The 25883-nt window shown below is 41.8% G+C and overlaps 1 protein-coding gene and 1 long non-coding RNA gene across 51 annotated transcripts in view; one reads left to right on the top strand and one right to left on the bottom strand.

Annotated features, from left to right (window-relative positions):
- Positions 1-1739: 1739 nt before the first annotated feature.
- The window catches only part of EZH2 (enhancer of zeste 2 polycomb repressive complex 2 subunit), a 66010-nt gene continuing 41866 nt past the window's right edge, over positions 1740-25883 (bottom strand). For 36 of the 50 annotated variants that reach the window (NM_001244309.1, XM_084974407.1, XM_084974382.1 and 33 more), the window contains 16 exon segments: positions 1740-2062; positions 2896-2980; positions 3080-3160; positions 4042-4123; positions 5005-5100; positions 6969-7147; positions 7841-7966; positions 8320-8360; positions 9591-9685; positions 10050-10219; positions 11182-11422; positions 12850-12941; positions 20975-21138; positions 21649-21751; positions 22977-23117; positions 23740-23860. In NM_001244309.1, coding sequence (NP_001231238.1) covers positions 2002-2062; positions 2896-2980; positions 3080-3160; positions 4042-4123; positions 5005-5100; positions 6969-7147; positions 7841-7966; positions 8320-8360; positions 9591-9685; positions 10050-10219; positions 11182-11422; positions 12850-12941; positions 20975-21138; positions 21649-21751; positions 22977-23117; positions 23740-23860 — 1878 coding nt within the window. In that variant the 3' untranslated portion in view covers positions 1740-2001. 50 annotated transcript variants of the gene reach the window in all.
- On the top strand, positions 16650-19663 carry LOC146400098 (uncharacterized). The gene is made up of 2 exons (XR_014816179.1): positions 16650-17848; positions 18180-19663. It is a non-coding gene; the product is annotated as an uncharacterized LOC146400098 (long non-coding RNA).

Below are 25883 nucleotides of genomic sequence, written 5' to 3'. Positions count from 1 at the left end.
GGGAGAACAGTAGATTCAGGACCCAGAAGAACCTGAACCTGAAACATGTTGACTGAGCATTTTAAGATGCCCCACCCATAGGTTTCTCTAACTTTCCTCTGAAAGATTTTACTACACCCAGATGAAAAACCAAACATGCTGTCCTGTTTGAACTGAATATCCTTCTAATGAAGACTTTAAGGAAGCAAAAATGATTTGATTTTACAGCTCCAGTGGCAGAACAACTTGGTTGTAACGGGTAAGCATGGCATATTTTTTTTCTATTTACTATTTTTAAACCACTTCACGGAGGCGAGGTTCACATACAGAAAGCTGTGTTTAATGTATTGGGCCATTTCTAATACCAGGTACTAGATGTCCCCTCACTCGAGTTGTTTATAAAAGGGCTGGAGAAATAAGTATTTATGCTTACTCCAGGAGGAGCCCAGAGCTCATACAACTTCCAAAAGGATACTTAGATTCTTACGTTCTTTCGGAGTTCCCTTTGTGGTACAGGAGAAATAAATCTGACTAGTGTCCATGAGGATGCAGGTTCAATCCCTGGCCTCAGTCAGTGGGTTAAGGATCCAGAGTTGACATGAGATGTGATATAGGTTGCAGACATGGCTCAGATGGCATTGCTGTGGCTGTGGTGTAGGCCAGCAGCTACAGCTCTAATTCAACCCCTAGCCTGGGAAGCTCTCCATATGCCTCAGGTGCAGCCCTAAAAAGCACCCCCCCAAAAAAAGAGTTGATGTTAGCTGACTTTTTGTGAGGGTGGGGGCAGCTGGACACCATGGACAGAGATGGAAATCAGGCCTCTTGGATATGGTGAAGGCTGGAGGTTGAATGTTTCAGACAATATGGAAAAATGTAATAAATTACAAAAAAAAATTGGGAGAGTTTGACAAGCAGAACGATGTTATGTCACAGTGCCCTGCAGCCATGAGGCTGAGGGCAGGGTGCTGGACACCTGGGCTATATGGTCAACCCAAATAGCACTGTTTCCTCAGTCTTTTGAGGGTTCTCTTAATCCTTCTTCAAGATAGAAAACTAGTTTGACCAGGGGTTTCCTGCTGTGGTGCAGTAAGCTAACAATCTGGCTGCAGTGGCTCCGGCAGCTGTGGAGGCACAGGTTCCTTGGGCCAGCACTGTGGGTTAAAGGATCAATGTTGCTGCAGCTTCGGTTCAGATTCAAGTTCCTGGCCTGAGAACTCTTATATGCCACAGGTGCAGCCATAAACAACCAACAAAAAACCTAGTCTCTTTAGGAGTTCTCTGTTGGCTTAGCAGGTTACAGATCTACCATTGTCACTGCTACAGCACAGGTTCGATCCCTGGCCTTTGAACTTCTGTATTCCATGGGCACAAAAGAAAAACTGGTTACACTCACCAATTTCTGAAGGATGGGATCCAGACTAATGGAATTTAGAGCTAGGTTCTCAGAAATCACCTTGTCCAACTGTCATTTTATACAGAAAACAAGGCTTAGAAGATACTCAGCCAGGGACACACTCCCTGGTCTCAGATGTGAGCAGTGAGTCACTTAGGGGCATCTTTTCCATATTCAACTGTAACATGTACATGGTAATATATTCACAAGTCTAATAAGCTGTAAGTATATATGCTATAATTGGTATTAACTTGCCTCACAGACAACGTTAAATCGAGTCACAGGATTACTACTAAATGCTTTTTTATTAGACTCAGCCTTTTTCTAAGATCCACTGGTGAAGCTTGTGTGACAGACGAGACAACAAGAAGTTCAAGTATTGTTTATTCCAAGTTGAAAAATGTACCACACTGCATTATTGCAAAAATTCACTGGTACAAAACACTTTTGCAGCTGGTGAGAAGGCAATAAAAAGTTGATTTTTAAACTCATGACTATAAATTATTATTACAGTACTTTGCAAATTGAGAGTTTCAAACTGCATTTTCTTTTCCTAAATTGCCCACAGTACTCGAGGTTCCTGAAGCTAAGGCAGCTGTTCCAGAGAGGAGGGGAAGAGGTAGCGGACGTCAAGGGATCTCCATTTCTCTTTCGATGCCCACATACTTCAGCGCATCAGCCTGGCTGTATCTGAAACAGCACAAAAAGGGGTGAGCACCCTCAGCCAGGGTTTAGATCCACCATAGCCGAGCTTGCTGAGCTGCCACAAAGAAAAGCACATCCCAGTACCGAGCTGTGTGCAGAAAGGCACCTTCAAAGAAGGCGATGCATACAGCTCTGTGGTGGGACTATTTTCAGTTGCAAAGTGGCTGAGCTCTGGACGGGACCAAACTGATAGTACAACCCTTCCCCCCAAGCTCTCTCCCCAGCCACCCTTTGTGCCTCCACTGCACTATAGGTCACCCAAAGGAAAGTCCACCAGCTGCTTCTGCTCAGAGCAAAGTGGCTTAGGTGACCTCCTGCTAAAGCCTTGGTTTCGTCTCGCCTTCAACTATGCTGCAATTTGCCACTGCAACTGGCTAGAGGGGTCCTAGGTTAAGACAAGTCAGCACTTGAAAAAACTAGCTTCTGGATGGATGTACCTTCAGCCATGGGCTTTTTTCCTCTGACCACATTTAAGAGCTTGTCAGTTTCTCCCCCAGAGCTGATGGTATAAGCTGCCAGCTGGATGCGCAGTGGTAGTACCACCACCACCTCCAGGGCCCCTGTGTTGGACACCTGGACAACTGGTGCAGCTCTTCCCATAGAAGGGACCCAAACGGTAAAAACAGAGCTTTCTGCATTCCTTTTATTACACTTTAAAAATAAGCATTACTTGTATAATGGAAACTGCATTACCAAGATGGCATAATCTAATAGTGACCAGGTGTCCGGTGACAGAAGAGCCAGCCAGGAGCTGGCCTTTGTCCACAGCTCCAAATCCAGGGAGAAAACGCCCTTGGTGACTGAAGAAATGTACCAACCTGTAATCAAAAAACAGCTCCTCGCCAGTCTGGATGGCTCTCTTGGCAAAAATCCCTATCCTGTGATCGCCATTAACCATCATCACTAGAAAGAGACAGCTGTGTCAGTGAGGGGAGCAGGAATGTCTGCCTTCAACTACCCGAGTCACCATCAACCCTCAGAAATTCCCCCCAGAGCACCTACCTTTTGCATAGCAGTTTGGATTTACTGAGTGATTTGCAAAACGAATTTTGTTACCCTTGCGGGTTGCATCCACCACAAAATCTACAGAGAAAATATAAGCACAATTCAATAAATTATTTCAGTTACAGATCAATAAACACAAGGTAACTGTGATTCTGGAAATAAAACTTTTTATTTAATAAACCCTAGTTCAGGGTTTGCTTTCAAAAGCAAATAAATCAACCAACTTGATTGAGTATGAAGGGACATTTGAAAGTGCTATTCTCAGAATACATATTGCTGAGCAAAACATACCATATTTAAAATTATATTAATTTTGGAGTTCCCGCTGTGGCTCAGTGGGTTACAAACCCAAGGTATCCAGTTAAGTTAAGGAGCCAGCATTGCTGTGAGCTGTGGTGCAGGCCAACTGCCTTGGCTCCAATTCGACCCCTAGCATGGAACTTCCATATGCTGCAGGTGCAGCCCTAAAAAGACAAAAAAAATTACATTAATTTTGCTTATTATACTATTTGTGGCATTTATTCATGAAGGAGCATATAGCACCTTGTCCCAAGGTGTCAGGCACCTCAGCACCCTCCTCAGACGCCCACCAGCCACTGACGATCCACTATGTTTTTCACCTACAATCACCATCTGCAAACACAGCTCCCTATCCTTGCAGTCCTGAGAACACCCGGGGAGTGGCAGAGACTCTTCAGAAGTCGGTGCTCCATGCCCTCCCCAGGTCGGAGGCTCTACCTGGAGGATGTGTGCCAAGCCAACTCTGCCCACGGAACCCTCCACCACTAAGAGACATAAGTTATACTTGTCCAACCGGGTGTCCAGCCTGGGCCAGGGCTCCTTCCAAATACACACACCATTGACAAGAGGAGCCTCTGATGTCATTTCTGACTCTTCAGCCACTGGAAGGTCAGCAAGTGCGACCCAGGAACCAAACACCTTCTAACTCGTAAACATACCATTGTTCAAGTTGAAGAGAAAGCTGCACATGTATTTATCATACACTTTCCCTCTTCTGTCTGCTTCATCTTGAGAAATTATCTAAAAAGAAAGACACAGGGTTGAAGCTGTTTTGGGTCAGGGCAGCCTATGAGGAAAATGCACCAGAGCCTGTCAAGCGCTCGGGGCCTGCAGTTGTGCAGCGGAGGGTCACTGTGGTCAGAGTCTCCTGTCCAGTCTGCACACCACTGTGCCAGAGAAGGGTGAAGGGTGATACTTTAGGGACCGTGACTTAGAAATATTTCCAAGTCTAAAAGTAATTACCCTTGGAGAACGTGATTGAGTCTTTGTACTCAATACAAAATTCAAGCTGGAAACCACCCAAACCCTACAACTAATAACAGCAGATGACTAATAACAGCATCATTTCCAGGTCCTCAGGAATTAGGCTGTGGGTTAAGTAGAACAGACTAAATCCTACAGCTCATATGCTCTTCCTCATCCTCAGGTGATAAAAGTTGTATGTGACAAGGATTGAAATGGTCTTGCTTCCAAGGAAAGCAAACCTCCAAGTCGAAACTGAAAAGACATTTTTAATTCATTTCTTTTTAAAAAAATTTTCTTTTTTTTTTTTTTTTGCTTTTTAGGGCCACATGTGTGGCATATGTAAGTTCCAAGGTCAAATTGGAGCTGCAGTTGCCAGTCTACACCACAGCCACACCAGAGCCGAGCTGCATCTGCAACCTACACCACTGCTCACAGCAATGCCTGATGCTTAACCTACCAAGTGAGGCCAGGGATCAAACCTGCACCCTCATGGATACTAGTCAGGTTTATTACTGCTGAGCCACAATGGGACGTCCTTTAACTCATTTCTAATCAAACCCAATGGACTTGCTCAATGAAAGTCAATCCAAAACAAAGTGGTTATAGACAATACACATGGACACCTGTGGTCACAGCCACCCTACTGTCTGCCTTACCTCCCCACAGTATTCCGAGATGAATTCATTTTTCTGTACAGGATCTTTGATGAAAATCCCCCAGCCTGCCACATCAGATGGTGCCAGCAGTAAATGCTAGAGAATAATAAACAATTATGTAATCATAGCAGAGTGAAGGTGGACAAATCAAACTACGGATGAAACCAGGGTAATTCAACCACAGATGGAGGCTGTCAGCTGCCTGCATGTTATCAAAGGGGCCAACAAATTGTAAAACCCATTTTGGTTTTCTGTAAATCAGGTACAGAGCACAAGTGTCCCTCTCTTATAGAAATGATGTTACCTGTGTTGGTCCCTCCGACTGCATCCTTGCCTGAGGTGTCCAGTGATGCACTTTGCTTCCCTGTCCTGCCTTAAGCCCTGGACTTGCTGGACTTCACTTGATGCGTTCCCACCATAGGGATGCCTGCTCCCCCACACCTCCCCAGGGAACCCCTGTCACCAGCCAGTGGGGGTCCGGTCCCATCCCGTGGGACCTCCTGGCTCTTCACTAGCTCCTCTTCCTGCCAAAGTTCTGCCCTTCTTTCCAGGGTACTTTGCCCTTGGGGATGGGGGTCTCCTTCCAGCTCAAGGCAGCACGGGAACTACCACGAGGTGGTGTGATCTCCTTGGCCAGCATTCTGTTCTTAGCCAACACAAGATGGTCATCACTGTCAATTTTACAGGGAGGGTGATTCATTTGCAAACATACACTAACTTTTCATCCTGGATCCTTAACTTTCCTGTGACCTTTAAGATGACTAATCCCCTCAAGCTCCCAATTCATTCTTGTTCTGACCCAATCTACACCCAGCTATCAGGGGTGTTTCCCTAGAACTTCCCAGACCAAAAACTCACTGGGCTAAGTGTTGTTAAGCAGATGAAACCCAGTTGGTAAAAAGTCTACACAAGTTTTCTGTTTTAGGAGGTAAAAGCTGTCTAAAAAGACCTGTTGCCATTAGCGTTATCCACTTTCTGAACAAGCTGAAGGGAGGTTTATCATACAATAGAAAGTATGGGGTTGGGGGAGAAATGAGGTTTCTTGGGGTGAAAGGTGTGATGGGAGAACCTAGAGCAAAACCCTATGAATGCTGGGTAACACCACGGCCATGAACGGAGTTCCCAGAGGAGGCCTAACGGCAGTCTGACTTCAGTTCATTACACCAGCTTCAAGAACCTAAGGATGTGGGGGTAGTTCATTAGCAGCGCAGGATCTGGGCCAGAAAGCATGGATTTCAGTCCCAGCTTTTTGTATAAGCCTTATAACTTCTGGTTTAATGATTATTTCTAAACTGGGGGGTTATGAAGACTAATGAATACACAAAGCACTTAGACCAATGCCTGCTCTCTGTTAAACAATAAATGTCAGCCATTATAAAAACAATTAGCTGAAAAAGAAATCCATCATCTACCCTCTGAGCTTCCCCAGTATGTACATGTTAGTTTCTTTTGTTCAGTGATAAACTTTCTGGTTGCTACAGTTAAAGTCACCTCCATGCAGTTCCTAGGCTTCAGTTATTTAATTCCTGGCTGTGTTATTTTCAAGCTTATTAAAGAAACAGGAAGTAAATCCACAAAAACTACCATGGGAAATTCCATCTTTTACTCTGTGCAAAAAGTAAAGTTGAATAGTGTTTGATAAAGATGGGTCTCCATATTCCCATGAGAACACCATTCATTTGTTTTAAGCTAACAACAATGGATCCTTAACCCACTGAGCAAGGCCAGGGATTGAATCCATATTCTCACGGATACTAGTTGGGTTTGTTACCACTGAGCCACAATGGGAACTCCTTTAACTGGCTCATCTTATACCAAACTATGCTGCAGAAAGATCAACCATTTTCCTTCTGTCAACTGTACCATTCACTAATCACTTTTACTCTCCTGCCCCAGCCACATGGTCTGAGACTATCCAGGCATTGACATCTTTCAAGAGCCAACCGAAAGTGATCACACTATACCTTCTTGGACCCCCGCTGAATGCTACAGTTCTTGCAGGACACATTCTTACTATCCCAGTGGTCAGCAGCTCCACAAGTAAGACAGAGGTCAGGGTCACACTCTCGGACAGCCAGATAACACGGGCACTGCTTCGTGTTGCACTGGGCTTTGCAACGGCATCCAGGAAAGCGGTTCTGACCTTTGGAGAGAGATTCTTCATCAAACAAAACCCTTGTGTAATGGTGCAGACAGTTTTGTGCTAAGCCCCAGGGTAACTCAGGTAACCCACCAGCCAATGCAAGGTGGGTAAGCTGAAGCTGTCCACACTGAAAAGGGCCACTAAGGTCCTGCTTCTCCATTTTCCTGTTGATGGGGTATGTACTGAAAGTTCTTTGATATAAATTAAGTGTGAAGGAGGATCTAGACCACATCATATCCGTGGTTCACCACCATTCTGACAGTGCTCTAGGCACTTCCTTGGTATCCAAGTTGTATGTGCAGTTTCATTAACTAATTACAACTGATCAATGATTCTGAAGACTAAACCGACTTAGCTCTCGACAATATCTGGTGTCCAGAAAAGTATCTGGGTAGCTTTTTCTACATTCTCCTTGCAGTCTGTGCTGACTTTTATCATGCCTTCGTTTAAGTTAAAAGCTCCTTCAATCCATGTTTGCTAACCTGCCGGCATGTGTGCCTCAGCCTGGAGGCTGGCTGGTCGCGCCCAGTGCCTCTCCCAGGCTCCATGCACCTTGTGGCCTAAGTCAAACTCCTAAAGGCAACAACACGCAGGAGCTGTTGTGTCCTTGTGTTATCGAAGATCTGGTTTTAAAGTGCTGACCAATACCCTATTTAATTCTCATGCAATTACATCAAATCAACACATACTTACACTCTGAACTGCACTGACAAAACTTTTCACAAAAATTTTGTGCAATCACACAAGGGCACGAACTGTCGCAAGGCTGCCGTGGGTGGTCGCAGGGCTGATAGTTGTAAACGTGGTTGGAGGAGCCATCTACACAAAAACAGCACCCACATCAGTCCAGGGGGCAGCGAGGTGATCACACACAACCAGCAAACACTCTTTCTCCCCATGACCTCTTTCTTGCCGTGACTACACCTTCACACACCCCGTTTAGCCACCCCTGCCCCCCGAGAGCTAAGGAATGCCAGGGCACCATTTTACACATCTCAGACTTCCAGAGCTGTTCTTTGACTGGAAATTCACCAACAGACAGGCTCCATTTAAACTGGTTTAGTGTACAAAAATTACATCAGAATACCCCAAACTCTAATCCAATTACCATTCTAAGACAAATAAGAAATAAACATTAAGTTAATAGTTAAGTGGAATGGAAAGATGCTAACCCTTTTTCAGTTGTATCTTTCTGCAGTGTGCAGCCCACAACCTGCAAAATACGAAGAAAACAACATCACCTTTGTGACACCAGAGTGCGTGGTCATAGTGCAACAGATGAAACTTAAAGGGTCAGGTTGTGCCATGAATACAGCTACTCTCATCCCTATGGAAGACGGGCTGCACACAACCCAGCTTCCACCTGGCTGGGAATGACTTGGAAACAGCCTCATGGCTGCAGCCTCAGGTGACAGGTGCCCAGTCACTTAAGCCAGGGAGTGCCCACTTCATGGCTTATCCGAGTTGGATGACACTCCAACAATCCAAAGCCTCTAATTTCTGGAATCGTTGATCATTTCAACTGAGCCAGAAAGAATCCAAGCAATAAATGCAAAACCATCTACTAAAGCCTAAATTAAGTAGACCCCACATTTATTAAAGAACATGTAACATGAACATGTAGACAATTTTTGAAGCATAATGTAAACTTCCCCTTACTCAACATGCAACTGTGATTATCTCTAAAAAAAAGGGGGGGGGGGGGGACGGTGGTCAGAGCAAATAGGCCATCCATGATTTTCTGTTCTGACAGAAAATCAACCTGAAACCTTCACTGTCATGTCACTCGCTTACACAGGTGGCAGCAGGGTAGGCGTGAAGAGTATCAGGGTCAATGCCATACGCATGGAAATTGAGGCTCTGAAAATGAGAACCGGCTCAGCACTCCCAAGTTCACAGGCAAATGCTCACGTGATGGTTTTTGTAGCCTTTACTGCAGGAGCTTCTAAATGGTTCCTTGTAACTAAAATATAGCACAGTAACCACGATTTTTTTTTTCTTTTTTTTTTTTTTTTGCCATCTCTAGCGCCACGCCTATGGCACGTGGAGGTTCCCATGCTAGGGGTCCAATCGGAGCTGTAGCCTCCAGCCTACGCTAGAGCCACAGCAACACGGGATCCAAGCCGCATCTGTGACCTACACCACAGCTCAGGGCAACACCGGATCCTTACCCTGCTGAGCGAGGCCAGGGATCAAACCTGCAACCTCATGGTTCCTAGTCGGATTTGTTAACCACTGAGCCATGACAGGAACTCCAGTAACCACCACTTTTATGACAACACGCCAAACCTACTGCTACGTTCGCTGTGTTCTTACAGAAAAACACCATCAACCGCCCGTGGAAACAAGCCCCCACAGGTCTACTTCTGAGGCCATGTAAGTTTACTTCCGAACAGACAGGTGGAAGAGCCACTGCCCTCCAAGCGCCTGCCTGCTGACTCACCGGTGTTTCCTCTTCTTCTTTCTGGGAGGAGTGTCCACATCCTCGGTGGGGGCAGGCGCTATGACACTGGATTCTTTGACTCGAAACTCATACACCTGACAAGAGGCACAGTCATGGGGCCGTGAGGACCATCTGGTCAAACAACCAGTCTGCTCATTCACACCAGAAACTACCTGTTGCTCTGGTGACGCCGTTCCAATTACTACATTCTGATTGGGAACCACGAGGCTACATGTAAACTCTTCCTGGTTTTTAAAACCCCTCGCCACCTAACCTGAAACATCTAGAGCTGAAAGAATAATTTTCAGTTCCCTCTCAGTGGGAAAAAAAAAGAAAAATATACTTCTTTTCAGAAGATGAATAAGAGTAATAACCACGGCTGTTCATAGGTTTGTACAGTGGCCACATTTTCTCCATTTGACACTCTCTAATGACAGTGTTTTTATCAGCCACGCATACCTGGCGACATGTTTTGGTCCCGATCAACCTGGCAATGGCACAGAAGTTGTCGTAGTACGTGCCGATGAGGACCCTGAACATGGAGGCCTCGGCGCCACTCCACTCCACGTTCTCGGGTGGCTCAGCGTTTGGCTTCATCTTTATTGGTGTTTGACACCGAGAATTTGCTTCTAAAAAACCGAAATTAACCACTGGTTAAGACATGGCAGAGGAGAGAAGAAGAGAGAGAAAAATGGCAGTTGGAGAACTGTATTAAGAAGTAAAACTGAGGTGTGCTTAAGAAAACAGGGAGTGGGAGTTCCCTTCGTGGCGCAGTGGTTAACGAATCCGACTAGGAACCATGAGGTTGTGGGTTCGATCCCTGCCCTTGCTCAGTGGGTTAACGATCTGGCATTGCCGTGAGCTGTGGTGTAGGGCCGCAGACGTGGCTCAGATCCCGCGTTGCTGTGGCTCTGGCGTAGGCTGGCAGCTACAGCTCTGATTCGACCCCTAGCCTGGGAACCTCCATATGCCACGGGAGTGGCCCAAGAAATGGCAAAAAGACAAATAAATAAATAAATAAATAAATAAAAAGCCCGTTTCTTTAAAAAAAAAAAAAGAAAGAAAGAAAGAAAGAAAACAGGGAGTGAATCATATCTAAGAAGAAACTAAGGCTAAAAACCACCAGTAAGACTCTTCCCCGGTGGAAGCTATCCCTGCGTCAAATGGAACACGTAGAAGGCTGTGTTCTACAATGAAGGCAAGTCGGGTTTTATTGTTACTATTCATGGTATGATTCATAGGACTGAAAGGACGACCAAAATCCAATCAGTTACACAGTGGTAGTAGTTCTAATTCTCTCTCTTACCCACAGCAAGAATATTAAATGGAACGATCAGCATTTCATTACGAAAAGGAAAGTGACCCAAAGAGTGCAAATAAGCTGCATCATCAAACTTCAAATAACCCAGACAACCCCCAGCACAGGCCAGGGTGGGTGTGGGACAGAAGACAAGCAGTGAGAGGTCAGCTACCCAGCTCTGGTCTTGCATTTCTCAGTGAACTGAAAACTAATTAGCACATTCCGCACCCTTAATCTCCACAAAATGCAACTCAAGGTGGCAGTAAGACCCAGTCACCAGACAGGACCCACCTGAAGAACTGGAGGCCTCATCCTTCTTCTCTTCCTCTTCCTTGTCATTATTCTCTCCTCCAGTCTCGGTCCCCGCCTCCCTGTCACTGTCCGTGTCCTTCGACTCCAGCACGTTGATGGTTGGGGTGCTGGGTCTGCTGCTGTTGTTGGGGAGCCGCCCTCTCCTGCGGCCTCCTGGGCGTTTTGGGGGGGTCTTTATCCGCTCCGCAGTGAGGGCCGCGGCAAACTCTTTTGCTCCCTCCTACAAAGCGAAAAGTGTAGACATCAAGGTAAAGTCCCACAACTCATTTTCGTGGAGGAGAAAAAAAAGGACTGCTTAAGCATGTTAGTCAAATTCATCACAATATGTGGTTTTCATAAATCATCACATATCTAAATAAAATTGTTTTAAATCGCTTTTGATGGTTTGAAGATTTCAGAAAGGTAAATATGGGTTCAAAATATTTGTGCCAGAGAAGTAAAAAATCAGGCAAGACAGTTCTATACTAACTGATGATAAGTTAAAATACAAAATATACTTTATATAATACAATCTATTTTAAAGTGAATTAAGAGGAATCATATACCTAAGTGCATCTGTTTTCCTATTTCAGGGTCTCTTAAGCTAACACACTCCTTTCTATGGTAATATTTAAAGTATTCAAAAAGAATACAAAACATACACACATGCTCAATTTTGTCACCTTCTGCCTTACTAGTAAAATATCCCCCCCTTTTTTTTCCCTGTGAGGGATGCACAGCCCCAGGAAGACATGAAAGGAACTTGAGGAACAAGGCGGTGAGGGTTACATTCTGCATTATGAAGTGCTATAATCCAGTCTCAGAAAGTATAAAACAATGGTGAGAGCATGGATTACAGAGACCACAGACACATTTTAGATGAGCCAAATAAAATTGTCTTGTAAAGAATATTATAAAATAGTGCTCCAGAATTCCATTCTTTAGTGGCAATAGAAGGGAGAAGTTTCAGAGCAGCCAACAGTTCTATACTTCATTCTACAAAAACCAAATTGCTTAAAAATAGGATACCTTCTGCAGGTGCCATTCAATGAATCTTCTGTCCAAAATCCAACAGGCAATATATACCCATTTAGTTCCTAGGTAGGAGTGGCTTGGTTCAAAGAGGGGAAATGGTAAAAATAAGATAGTACCGGTAAAAGACAACTTTTCTACCTCCTATTTTCCTAAACCCTTACCTTTTCTCCATCATTAAAAAAAAACAAAAACAAAAAAAACAAAAAAAAAAAAACCTCTATGGGATCTATATATAATATAGTTCAAACTACAGTGGGACTAAAACTCAAAGAAGGGCTACAGCTCTGAGAAAGGCTTGGGAACTACTGCTACAGTCACCGTGCTTTTGGGTGCAAGTGGGTTATCTGTGCTTCCCACGCTCATGGGCTTTGTGGAAGGTTCAAGAGTCCTGGATCCTAAAGACCTCCATGCATTGAAGAGATTAACACAGATAAAGAATAATCCAAGATTAATGAAGGACTGGGATGTGCAGTACATAAGAGCTACAAAGAAATATGGGTAAGAAATCTTTGCCTAATATATGGCCAATAAAATTATGGGAACAACAAGGTTACCACTGACTTTACAGACCTCGCCCAAGTTCAAAGTTAAGACTTCTCAAACACCCTGTGGAACCTCACTGCACATGCTTACCAAGTGCTGGTAACACTGTGGGCCACAAGGTTTGTTGTCCAGAGCCGTTTCCGTGTTCTTCCGCTTGTAAGTATTGGGTGTTGCATGAAAAGCTGCAAAATAAACATAAAATATCCAAATATAACTATAAAATATTTACTTTTTCATTTCCCCAGTTCCAAAGGAAAAAGTCAATTAATATATTATATTTTTGCTAACAGGTGGTTTATATTATGGAACTCCTCCTTCAAGCTATTTATTGAATCATCGCAATGTATTCTCTAAGTGCCCCAAGAACACCTGAGCCTAATTATAAACATTTATTTAGGTCTTTAATGTCGCCACAGAAACAACTGATATATCCTCTACGCAGAAATCAGATTTCCTCTTTTTACCGAAAGAATTCTGACATTTATAATTTCTTAATTTATAAAGAATTAAGAAATTAGCTGGTCAAATAGGGGAGAAGAACGGGACACCACTTGTTAAAAAAACCAATTTTCAAAGATAATGAGGTCAGCCTCAGAAGACTACAGTTCAGCTGCTTTGAACTGCACACAATTCAAGAACCCAGGGGGAGCCTGCAGTCAGCTTCCCTCTGCAGGGAAATATGGTGGTCACATGAAACACGTTTTAGAAACATAAAGTGTTTGAAACTGAAAATTCCCAGATGATATAACAGAGATTCAAACTATGGTACACGGCCATACTGATGAAGAGTGCTAGCATAGCAGTGACAACTTGGGAAAGCTGCTTCCAGTGCACAAAGGCAAATACTAGAAATGCCCTATTCAGAATTACAGAAGATAAAAATTAACTGGGAAAAAACAAGTGACAGATTCATGAAACAAATCATTTTTAAAATACTTGTAAAAAGCCATACTTTTATCCATAGAACTTAAATGGGAAATGAATACAGAGTGATGAGGGAAAGAAGAAGGAAAAAAAAAAAATGTTTTAAAAGTAGAAATTCAGGAGTTCCCATTGTGGCGAAGCAGAAATGGATCTGACTAGGAACCATGAGGTTGCAGGTTCAATCCCTGGCCTTGCTCAGTGGGTTAAGGATCCAGTGTTGCCATGAGCTGTGGTGTATGTCACAGATGGGGCTCAGATGGGGCTCAGATCCTGTGTTGCTGTGGCTCTGGTGTAGGCTGGCAACTACAGCTCCGATTAGACCCCTAGCCTGGGAACCTCCATATGTCATGGGTGCGGCCCTAGAAAAGGCAAAAAGACAAAAAAAATTAAAAAATAAATAAAAGTAGAAATTCAAAGTTCAGATTCTGTTTCAAGTAGGTGAGTTGGTTTTTCCCAGAACAGAGCCTGATACCATCTGGCTAATTTAGCCCTGGATGATATCTTGCACAGGTGAGGACCCCTAAATACAGAATTAAGGTCACATCCATCCAAAAAGAAGACTGTCAGGAACGAGAAGCACATAACTGACCAACACATTTCTGGTAAAACTTGCTTTTGGTTTGCATTTCTCCTCTAATACATACTATACCTACAGATTGATATTTTTCCCCCAATTCACTGCAGAAGACATGCAAGTATCTGTACATACACATACACGAATGAGGACAGAAGCCTCTGCTGGTCTTGAGACAGCTGTTTCTACGTCAGAACTAGGTGACAGTGTCCTCGTCATAAGCCACAATTACACAGTCTCCAAGGTAAGAAAAGAAAAACTTCAGGCCATAAAGGAAAAACTAACATACTAATAATAATCAAAAGTACTTTAAAAATTTTAAAGCATCGTTCTTACTTTCACACTGCATTTATCTAGAGAAAAGAGAACAATTTTTTTTTTTTGTCTTTTTGCCATTTCTTGGGCCGCTCCTGAGGCATATGGAGGTTCCCAGGCTAGGGGTTGAATCGGAGCTGTAGCTGCCAGCCTACACCACAGCAACACAGGATCCAAGCCCCGTCTGCAACCTACACCACAGTTCATGGCATCGCCGGATCGTTAACCCACTGAACAAGGGCAGGGATCGAACCCGCAACCTCATGGTTCCTAGTCGGATTCGTTAACCACTGCGCCACAACAGGAACTCCTTTATTTTATTTTATTTTTTTTTTTTGAGAACTATTCTTATAACTACATTTTCCACAGCAGAATTTCAAACGTCAATTCTTCAGGTAAACTTAAGTGTATAAAGAATTCCCTCTGCAGCCACGGGTTTGATCCCTGGCCTCATGTAGCGGGGTGCCTCAGGGTTCAATCCCTGGACTGGCAACTTCTATATGCTAAGAGTGCAGCCATAAAAAATTTTTAAAAATTAAAGAATTCCCTATTCTAGAAATGTCTAGACTTTTTTAGATTTCCAGAATACTGAACATAATCTTTTTAAATAGGTATCTTAGGATACTAGTATTTAAAATAAGTTATGAAATACATTTCAAACTAAGTATAATACCAGGGGAAAAAAGATCATATAAAATTTCCTGATTCAGAAAATTATTAGACGGAAAATTAAAGCAAGATACTTTAAAATTTTACATAAAGAAGAGAATATGGGTTCGTGACCACTGAGCCACAATGAGAACTCCAATTGAGGGTCTTTATTTTGTTTTAAATTTCAAAAGCAATCTATAAAATCTTGGTGAAAAAAATCTTACCTAAAAGTTTTCAAGCAAAGGCAAAAGACATAAATTATAGGAGTTCCCGTTGTGGCTCAGAGAGTGGTTAATGGATCTGACTAGCATCCATGAGGATGCAGATTCGATCCCTGGCCTCGATCAGCAGGTTAAGGATCCGGCGGTGGTGCAGATTGCAGATGTGGCCCGGATCCCGAGTTGCTGTGGCTGTGCTGTAGGCTAGCAGCTACAGTTCTGATTTGACCCCTAGCATGGGGAACCTCCATGTGCCGAGGGTGTGGGCTTAAAAAAAAAAAAAAAAAAAAAAAAAGGAATTAGAGGAAATATAAAACATTCCCTAAAATTTCTTTTAAAAAATTAGTAATAATACCAAATATCAGAACCTAAAAGAGAAGCTGAAACAGTGCTCTAGGTACAACTCTTTATGCTAAATACATATATCCCCCCAAAAAGAGGAAAGAATGAAAACAACACCAACACCAGACTCAAGAACAGAAGAATTGCAGTAATTAATATAGTAGCTGATTCTGAGGGGAAAAAAAACACAAAACAGATTTTTAAAATAAAATACACAAACCAGTTTTTAATCTCAAGAAAAAAGGATAAAGGCAATATAGAAGAATGATCACAGAAATAAAAAATAAAAGAATTATTAGAACACACAGATCAACTTTACATAAATAAATTTCAAAACCTGAATGAAATAGGTAATTTTCCAAAACTGATCCAGCAGCAACAGGAAGTGCATCTCTAGCAGCACTACTATTCAACGTGGCACTGAAGATACAATTAGACAGGAGGAAGCTAAAGGGTAGAAAGAAGGCAGAAACATCCATAACTGCAGATAGTTTAATTACAGCTGGAAAAGAATCTGAGAAACTACTATAAACAAGGACAACTCCGTAAGGTAGCAATATATAGGAAAAACCCAACACATTTAACCTTATCAAAGAGTGTACGAGAGCTACGAGAAGAAAACCTGAGAGTATCAGACAGGCACACATAAGCCGTACTTTATTTTACTTTTTCTTCTGGCCGCACTCACAGCACGTGAAAATTCCCAGATCAAGGGATGGAACCCAAACTCCAAGTCGCTTCAGTGACAACATCAGATCCTTAACCCGATGCACCACAGAAGAACTGCAGGCCTTACAATAAAATGTCAATTTCTCCTCAGACAATTTGAAAATTTAATGGGATTCTAACAAACATACGACCTAGACTTTTTTTTTTTTTTTTTTTTTTTTTTTGGCTTTTTAGGGTTGCACCCTTGGCATATGGAGGTTCCCAGGCTAGGGGCTGAACCGGAGCTGTAGCTGTAGCTGCCAGTCTACGCCACAGCCACAGCAACACCAGATCCGAGCCACGTCTGCAACCTACACCACAGCTCATGCCAACGCTGTATCCTTAACCCATCGAGTAAGGCCAGGGATTGAACCCAAGTTCTCATGGATTCTAGTCAGGTTGTTACTGCTGAGCCATGACAGGAACTCCTAGACCTTTTTTATTCAAACGAACTGATTCTAAAATTTACATAGAGAAATGAATGGCCAGATCTCTGAACGAAGTCCCTGGACAGACAGACTCAAGGAATGGAGCCTGAAGACCAGAAACAGACCCCAGCACACATGGTGACAGGGACAGAGGCAGCAGCGCTGGGGAGCCCAAAAAGGACTTGATAAATGGAGAGGAAACAAGCAGCCCTGGATATGGGGAGAAGGAGCTGGATCCACCATTCTAACAGAAATAAATTCCAAATTAATCAAAGAGTTAGATGTTTTAAAAAAATGAGATCTGAATAGTACTAGAAAAAAAGTGCAACACCCTTAAAAATCCTGGAGTAGGGAAAGGCAACTGATAAATTCGACTTTTAAAAGGCTTTTTTAGCTTTGCTTATGGGATTTTTACCAAATAGCAAACTAGGAAAAAAAAAAAAAATTGCAACTCATCACAAAAACCTAATTTCCTGACTATACAAAAAGCTTCAAGACATCAAAAAGACCAACAAGCCAGAAAGATAAAAATAATCCAGAGAAAGTAAAATACGAACCTCTTAAACATATAGGAAGAAAAAATGCAAATTAAATCATGCTAAAATCATTTCAGTGATTCAGTCAATAAAATCAAGATTAGTTTTTACCACAATCTATTGGTTGGCCTCTGGGAAACAGGCTTACTTTGCTGGTAGTTCTTTACTCTGACAGATCCCACATGGCAGGTCATCTGGAAATACCTATGCAGAGTGGACCAGGTCACTTGCACTTGTGGGAAAGGACACACAGGTCCAAGGAGGGTTATTGACTCTTAAGAGTTCCCACTGTGGCAAAGCTGGTTAAGGATCCAGCATTATCTCTGTAGCAGCTCAGGTAGCTGCTGAAGTGCGGGTTCAATCCCTGGCCTGGAACAATGGGTTAAGGATCCAGTGTTGCTGCAGCTATGGCACAGGTCACAGCTGTGGTTTGGATTCAATCCCTGGCCCAAGAACTTCCATGCGCTGTGGCAAAAATAAATAAATAAATAAAAATTATTCACTGTAGCCTTTCCTTTCTTTTTTCTTTTTTCTTTTTTTTGGTCTTTTTACCTTTTCTAGGGCCACTCCCATGGCACATAGAGGTTCCCACGCTAGGGGTCCGATCGGAGCTGTAGCTGCCGGCCCAAGCCAGAGCCACAGCAACTCGGGATCCGAGCCGTGTCTGCGACCTACACCACAGCTCATGGCAACACTGGATCCTTAACCCACTGAGCAAGGCCAGGGACTGAACCTACAACCTCATGGTTCCTAGTCAGATTCGTTAACCACTGCACCACGACAGGGACTCCTGCCCACTGTAGCATTTCTATAGCAAAAGGCTTTAAACAATCTGAAGGTTGACCTTTGGGGGATGGGCTCATTAAGTTATAGGGCCTCCTACAACAGGAGACTACGCAATAATAATACCTACAATATTAAGTCCAAAAGGGAAAAAGCCTGAATAGTATGGCACCATTTGTATATGGTGGTTGCTAAAAGAATGTATTTGCCAGGAAAAAAAAAAAGAGAGAGAAAGATACAGAAGAACTAAGAGCATAAGAGGTTTACCTACAGGGGAGTGAGGACAGAACAGAAGGGCAGGGAGACACACTGGATGCCTCATTCTGTGCCCCCCCGCCCAACTGTACCTGCAGCATATGGAGTTCCCTGGGCCAGGGATCAAATCCAACCCGCAGGTGTGACCTACGCCACAGCTGCAGCAATGCTGGATCATTAACCCACTGTGCCAGGCCTGGGACCAAACCCACACCACCACAGAGACAAGGCTGGATCCTTAACCTGCTGTGCCATAGCAAGAACTCCCGGACATATTTTAATATTTTCTTGAAAATCATGTGAATGATGATTTATTTAAATAATAGCTAAACACAAGCAAGTGCTATTTTAAGTATTTCGTACATAGTAAGGAATTAGTTTAATCCTCATGACAGCTTGTATTATACCCATTACACAAAAAGCAAAAAGCATAAAGTGCTATATTTAACAGGTTTAATAATTTATTTAATGACTTATTTTACCTAAGAAAAATATATAGTGTGTGATATTTTGTCAAAATCAGTGTAAAGCCATGAAATATCTATGGACTTTATTAAGGCTATATTACAAAGAGCCTGGCTCTAGAAGAACAAAGGGAGGTGGGCACCCACTCCTCTCCCCAGCCTGAATACTGAGACGATGAGCAGGTTCAAAGTTCGTCAAAACCATTCAAATTGGAAAAGCACAAATAACTCTTGCAATAGCATTCAAGGGCAGTATCTCCTGCCCTGGTTCATCTGTACAACAAAGATCCATCAAATGCTACATCTATAAACAGGAAACTCTAAGGACCATTTCTTTGACTCCAAGAAGAGCTCCCAGCAAACTTTCTTGCTATAGTTGACATCTGAATGCAATTTGTAATATTCTTAAATAAGAACTGGACATTACTTTATAAAATGATCATGTGTAAAAGGGAATTAAATGCAATTCAAGACAACTGTTCTGTGGGTGGTGTGAAGACAATGCTGCCACACCCAAGTAAGATACTTGATAGCCCTACAATGGCTGGGGTAACAAATGGCTGACTTCAATAGATTAGTGAAAGTACCATATCTCAATTTAAAGTAGATCAGCAATGTCCTTAACAGCAGCAACCACATGGGGGAGAGAATAATTCTGAAAGTCTACTTCAGGTTTTTCTCATTTAAGATAACTAAACCATCAATACGTCCCCCCCCACACACACACATTTACATTACAATTTCCAGACCAAGGAATACATCACATAACAAATCATGTGCTACAACAAATATAAGTAGAGCAAAAATGCAAAACGAGGCAAGATATAGCTGCCTGGGCAGGCTAATTAACATTAAGCGCTACCACTAGATTATGAGGGAAAAAACTGTAAAAGGTGAGCACAGGAACTCAAAAATGCAAAGCAACATGAACCCATTTAGAACAGGGGACAAAACTGCTATGCTACAGATGGTCACACAAAAAGCTAATAGGGAAAAAGCTAACCTACTTAAGTAAACTGCTGAGGAACTAGGAGATAGGAAATACATTTCCAAAATACATGCCTCAAAAGTAGCTCGGGTACTTTTTAAACTGTACTTAAGTTCCAATTACTTGGAAAATTTACCAAGAAAACTCATTCCCTAGCAATGTCAGAAAAAGAAAGTAAAATCATTTTGTGCCATACTTAAATTTCATTAAGAACATTTTAAGTTTTACCTGTATTCAAATGCAAGTTTTTTTTTGTTTTGTTTTGTTTTTTTTTTGGTTTTTTTTTTTTTTTGTGGTCTTTTTGCCTTTTCTAGAGCCGCTCCCACGGCACATGGAGGTTCCCAGGCTGGGGGTCCCAATCGGAGATGCAGCCGCCGGCCTACGCCACAGCCACAGCAACGTGGGATCTGACCTGCGTCTGCAACATACACCACAGCTCATGGCAACACCGGATCCTTAACCCACTGAGCAAGGCCAGGGATCGAACTCGCAACCTCATGGTTCCTCGTCAGATTCGTTAACCACTGAGCCACGACGGGAACTCCAAAAGTTTTTTTGTTTTGTTTTGTTTTGTTTTTTAAGTAACTTATTCGGAGGACCAAAAAAAGGAAAAAAAAAAAAGATTAAACATTAAATAGATAAGATTATATATAAACAACTTTTTAGCCAATTTCTTATTCAGTAAAATTGGTTCATCAATATTGGCAATGTTGCTCTGGGCTGTCAATAGCTGAAAGTAAGTTTTATTATAAAACAGCCGCTTAGTTATTAACACTCATGGAAAAATCCCTGACTTGTATTACTAGTGGGAGATAGTAAACAAAACTCAACACATGTAAGACTTCAGAGCGACCCTCAAGTAACAAATTAAAAAATAACAATACTCTAAGCCTACCATTTTTTTCAATCTTAAACACAAGACTCAATGACAAATTCTAGTGGTAATAAATGACAACAATTTCCAAGTAGCTTTAAGACAAAATTCTACAGCAAAGATAGAAAATGAAAACGTACAATAACTGAACTTACGATGTAGGAAGCAGTCATATTTAAAACATCGCCTACAGAAAAGTGTATGAAATGAATGCAAGCTCTGCTCCCTCTGAACAGACTTGGCATTTGGTCCATCTATGTTTGGGGTACATTCAGGAGGAAGTGCGCCTGGAAGCTGCTGCTCGGTGAGTTCTTTGTACCTAACATCAACCAAGAAAAATGGAGGTGAAGGTGAAATAGGAATTAGGTTTTTGAAAATATAGTTTCAACAAGGTCCTGTGTATTATTTTTGATGTTTATCTTGACTAAAACAGAAAAAAAGGTCTTGCCTACAACAATCTTTAGATAAAGAGCCAATTAAATATGCGTGGTATATCAAGAAACAAATTCATGATGTGATCCAGATCTGTCATTATATTCATTAAAATGAAATAAACTGCAACTAAAATTTCTACACGTGTCCAGAGAAATCTCCTTTTACACATCCTCATGTAAACTGTGTATGTGTGCATGTGTATATATTCATTCTATCTACAGCCAGAGTACAGTACTGGGTACCAGAGATACATACGCATTGGCTCAGGTGCCTTGCAGGCTCTGTAACACATGAAGCAGGGGCTCATCAGCTACATTAGCTCCAGTCCTAATAAACCAAAGTGGTGAGTTACATGCCATACAAGGCAAGATCACGTCAAAAGAACAAATCTTACTTTTCCTTCAGCTCTTCTGCTGTGCCCTTATCTGGAAACATTGAGGAAATAGCTTCAAAAATTTTATCAGAAGGAAATTTCCGAGGTGGGCGAGTCTCTTTATCTAAACAGGAAAATGTGAAAGAAAGAAAGAATCAAAGTGAACAAGCTTTCAGTCTTTCATTTTCTCCACACTTAACAAGGCTGATTTTCCAAGAAATTATCAATTCTGTTTCACTTATTTCCAATACATTTTACAAGTACCTGGAATGCTTTGTATGGCAGGTCACACAAAAATTCAAAATCAAACATGGAAAGTTTTAAGTGCACTGGGAGGCAGAAAACATAGGTTCTAATCCCAGCTTTGCCACTAACTGATTCCATGACCCACCTGGGTCTGTTTCTAACCTGTAAAATGAAGGAGATGAACTAGATGATCACTAAGGTGCTATTACAAAAATTCTATGCTTCTGTGGAATTGCAGTTCTTTTTTTTTTTTTTTGCTTTTTAGGGCCGCACCCGAGGCATATGGTTTCCAGGCTAGGGGTCCAATCGGAGCTGCAGCTGCCAGCCTACACCACAGCCACAGCAACTCGGGATCCAAGCCGCCTCTGTGACCTACACCACAGCTGACGGCAAAGCTGAATCCTTAACCCACTGAGTGAGGCCAGGGATTGAATCCTCAACCTCATGGTTCCTAGTCTGATTTGTTTGCACTGTGCCAAAACAGAACTCCGGAATTTCAGTTCTTCCCCAAATCCTTCTGTGCTGTTTTAAATGAGTTTTGTCAAGCCTCCACTAATTATTGGATAATAGAAGTTGGAATCTTCTATTTTTCTGATAAACCATAACTAGTGTAGGGGTTTAAAGCAGGTGCTCTGAGGTCAGCTAAAGCTGGTTCTCATTACAGTTTTCTGGGTCCTGTTTCTTCCGATCCTATGATCTTAAATAAGTTACTTCACCTTACTCAAACCATCTCCTCAGCCACAAAGTAGATGAGACAAAATCCACCTAGTGGAACATTTGAAGATCAAAAAGATCTATGCATACAAGTAGTGATGAGCATACTACTTGTACATCATCAAATGATCAATACATTGCATATATAATGATTATGATGACTGTCCAGGGAAACCCACAACTCCTATGTCCTTTCGCTAGCCAAGGGAAATAAGGATGTAGAAGTGCAGGATTAAATGCTACAAAAAATATCCTAATTTTGATTATCCTACCACTGAGGTGATATTTAACCAAAAAAATTTTAAAAAAAGGACGGAAGGTTTATCTGTGTTCCACGGTTTTTGAAAAATGCTCTAATGGCTGCACACAAACCTAACAGATAGACGTACCTTCTCGGTTCTCCTCTAGATCTTTCTGCTTTTCTTCTCTTTCATCAGGATCATCTCCATCATCGTCATCATCATCGTCATTGTATTGACCAAGAGCATTCACCAGCTCCACAAAAATTTCATCATTTATAAACCCACATTCTGAAATTCATCAGGTCAAGTATCAGAAATATACAAGGGTTTTCATGTTCCTTTTCTACTTTGGTAGAAACAGCTGGAGCCTACCAATTAGCACTATAACATTAATATTAAAGTGTAGGGGCAAGATCATTTTCAGGACTGCATTGAGGCAAAGTAAGAAGTAGAATTTAACAACACTTTTCATTTTCACAAGTTTTCAGAGCCTGCTACAACAGCCTATTTCTCTAGAACCTAACTATGGCCTTTTTTCTCCAAACAATGTATCTTGACAGACCTTGCTGTCTATTTGCTCATGATGGTAACGGATGAGGAGGTTACACATCTGACCCTCCTGCCAGGCACTTTAACAGGGTTCTTCAGTTAAATTACAGAAGCTGTGACTCTATTAGCAGAATTTCAGGTCCTGCAAGGTGCCTAGTCAGGAAGGTATTTTTGAGCATGTCACATAAACAAAGCCCTATTCCTAATTAATTTTATTGCTAAGGAATCTTAGGCTGGCAAACCCAGGACAGTCCAGCAATTTTAATATTAAAAAAAATCTTTTTCATAACTACATTTCCCCCAAAAAATCAAAATATCAATTCTTTGACCCCTTTTCCAAGGGAATAAACACAATACTCACCTCTATCCCCATGTACTTTCCCATCATAGTTTTTAATTAGTTCTTCAATAAAAGTCCCATCCTGGTCTAAAACTTCATCCCCCATATAAGGAATGTTATGTAAAACAGTTTCATCTTCTACCTAAAAGTAAAAAAAATAGATTTAAACAGCAGGCTTATCTTAAGTATCAAAAAATTTTTAAGGGAAAATGTAATATAACTAAAATACAATAACATTTTTTCATAAGTAGATGTCTGTACCCAGTACTTCAGAGCTAAAAATAGACAACAAACTTTAAAAGCTACAAATGAAAGGCCCCCCCTCATCAATAAGCATATCTGAGAAAACAAACTGTTTACAGGTGAAAAAGTTTTAAGAAAAAATATTGTATTACCTAATGTAGTATGTCATCAATCATTACAATCATTATTTTATGTACCTCTAAGAAATGAAAAAATGCTGCAAATTACAATATGACCCATCATCAATTCTTAGATACATTTTTATTTAAAAGTGTCTCTGGAGTTCCCATTGTGGCTCAGGGAATTAAGAACCCAACAAATATCCATGAGGATGCGGGTTCGATCCCTGGCCTCAGTGGGTTAAAGATCCAACGTTGCCGTGAGCTGTGGTGGAGGTCACAAACATGGCTGGGATCTGGCACTGCTGTGGCTGCGGCTGGCAGCTGCAGCTCCAATTTGACCCCTAGCCTGGAAACTTCCATATGCCACAGATATGGCCCTAAAAAAGCCAAAAAAAAAAAAAAAAATTGTCTTAGGATCAATGAAACATAACTAAATCAACTAAAAATAACCATACAAAAAAAGAAAAAAAAAAAAAAAAAAAGGAGTTCCCACTATGGTGCAGTGGGTTAAGAATCCGAGTCCCTCCAAGTCCCTGCGGAGGCCTGGGTTCAATCCCCTGCTTGGCACATTGGTTTAAGGGATCTGGCATTGCTGCAGATGTGGCATAAGCACAGATGCAGCTTGGATTCAATCCCTGGCCGGGGAACTTCCATATGCGTGGATGCGGCCATAAAAGTAATAATAATTCTAGGAGTTCCCATCGTGGCTCAGGGGTTAATGAACTCGAGTAGGATCCATGAGGACATGGGTTTGATCCCTGGCCTCACTCAATGAGTTAAGGATCTGGCATTGCCGTGAGCTGTGGTGTAGATCGCAGATGCGGCTCCGACTCGACTCCTGGCCTGGAAATGTCCATATGTCGCAGGTGCAGCCATAAAAAGACAAAAATAATAATTTTTTTAAAAAGAAAAAAAAGCTAACATTAAGTAAGGATCTCCAAACTTCACTTGACGATCTTATTCATAAGAATCATTTAATATAATAAAATTCTAGAAATGTAAAACCAAGTATTGATGGTCCATTAGAGTTTATGTCAGGGAGTTCCTGTTGTGGCTCAGCAGAAACAAATCTGACTAGTATCCATGAGTTTGCAGGTTTGATCCCTGGTCTTGCTCAGTGAGTTAAAGATCTAGCATTGCTGTGAGCTATGGTATAGGTTTCAGACACAGCTCAGATTAGACCCCTAGCCTGGAAACTTCCACATGCCACAGGCGTGGCCCTAAAAAGCAAATAAATAAATAAAGTTTATGTCAAAAGAATTTACTCCTATTCATAAAACAATCCACAGCAACAAAATATTTCAATACTAAGATAAACAAGATTAATATCACAACTGCTAGTGGTAATATAATAAAGATGACAGATGAGTTTATATCAAGGTTTGGAAGACAACAGGGAAGAAAGAGGGTAATAGCTTAGCAAAGAAGAGCCAATCATAGAAAAGTTCAGAGAGAACACAGTATTTAAGAAGACCAGGGACAGCAAGCTGACGTTCATTGGGTGAGAGAATTTTCAATGAAGAACTAAAAAGACATTATAGATAATTATAGATAAAGACAAGTTTCTCAAGTCTGTATCTAAATAAGGAGATTAATTTAAAACAAGGATAGATCTGAGTCTTAAGAGGCCTTTAAACGGGGAATTGGTTAAAAACAGAATTTTAGAAAGATAATTCTGATAGACAGAATGGACTGGCTAAGACAGGAGGACATGGCAACTATTTAAAGCATGAGGTGCCCACAGCTGGCCTGCAATCTATGGGAGGAGGGGATACTGAGGAAGGGCCATGAGACACAGAG

This window comes from Sus scrofa, chromosome 9, assembly GCF_054392235.1.
Source record: "Sus scrofa isolate SSC_HxYL_T2T_F1_AM1 chromosome 9, Sscrofa_HxYL_maternal_Yorkshire_Landrace_v2.0, whole genome shotgun sequence".
Classification (NCBI taxonomy): Eukaryota; Metazoa; Chordata; class Mammalia; order Artiodactyla; family Suidae; genus Sus; species Sus scrofa.
The sequence above is the reverse complement of the archived record's forward strand: the minus strand, read 5'-3'. Positions and strand labels throughout refer to the sequence as shown.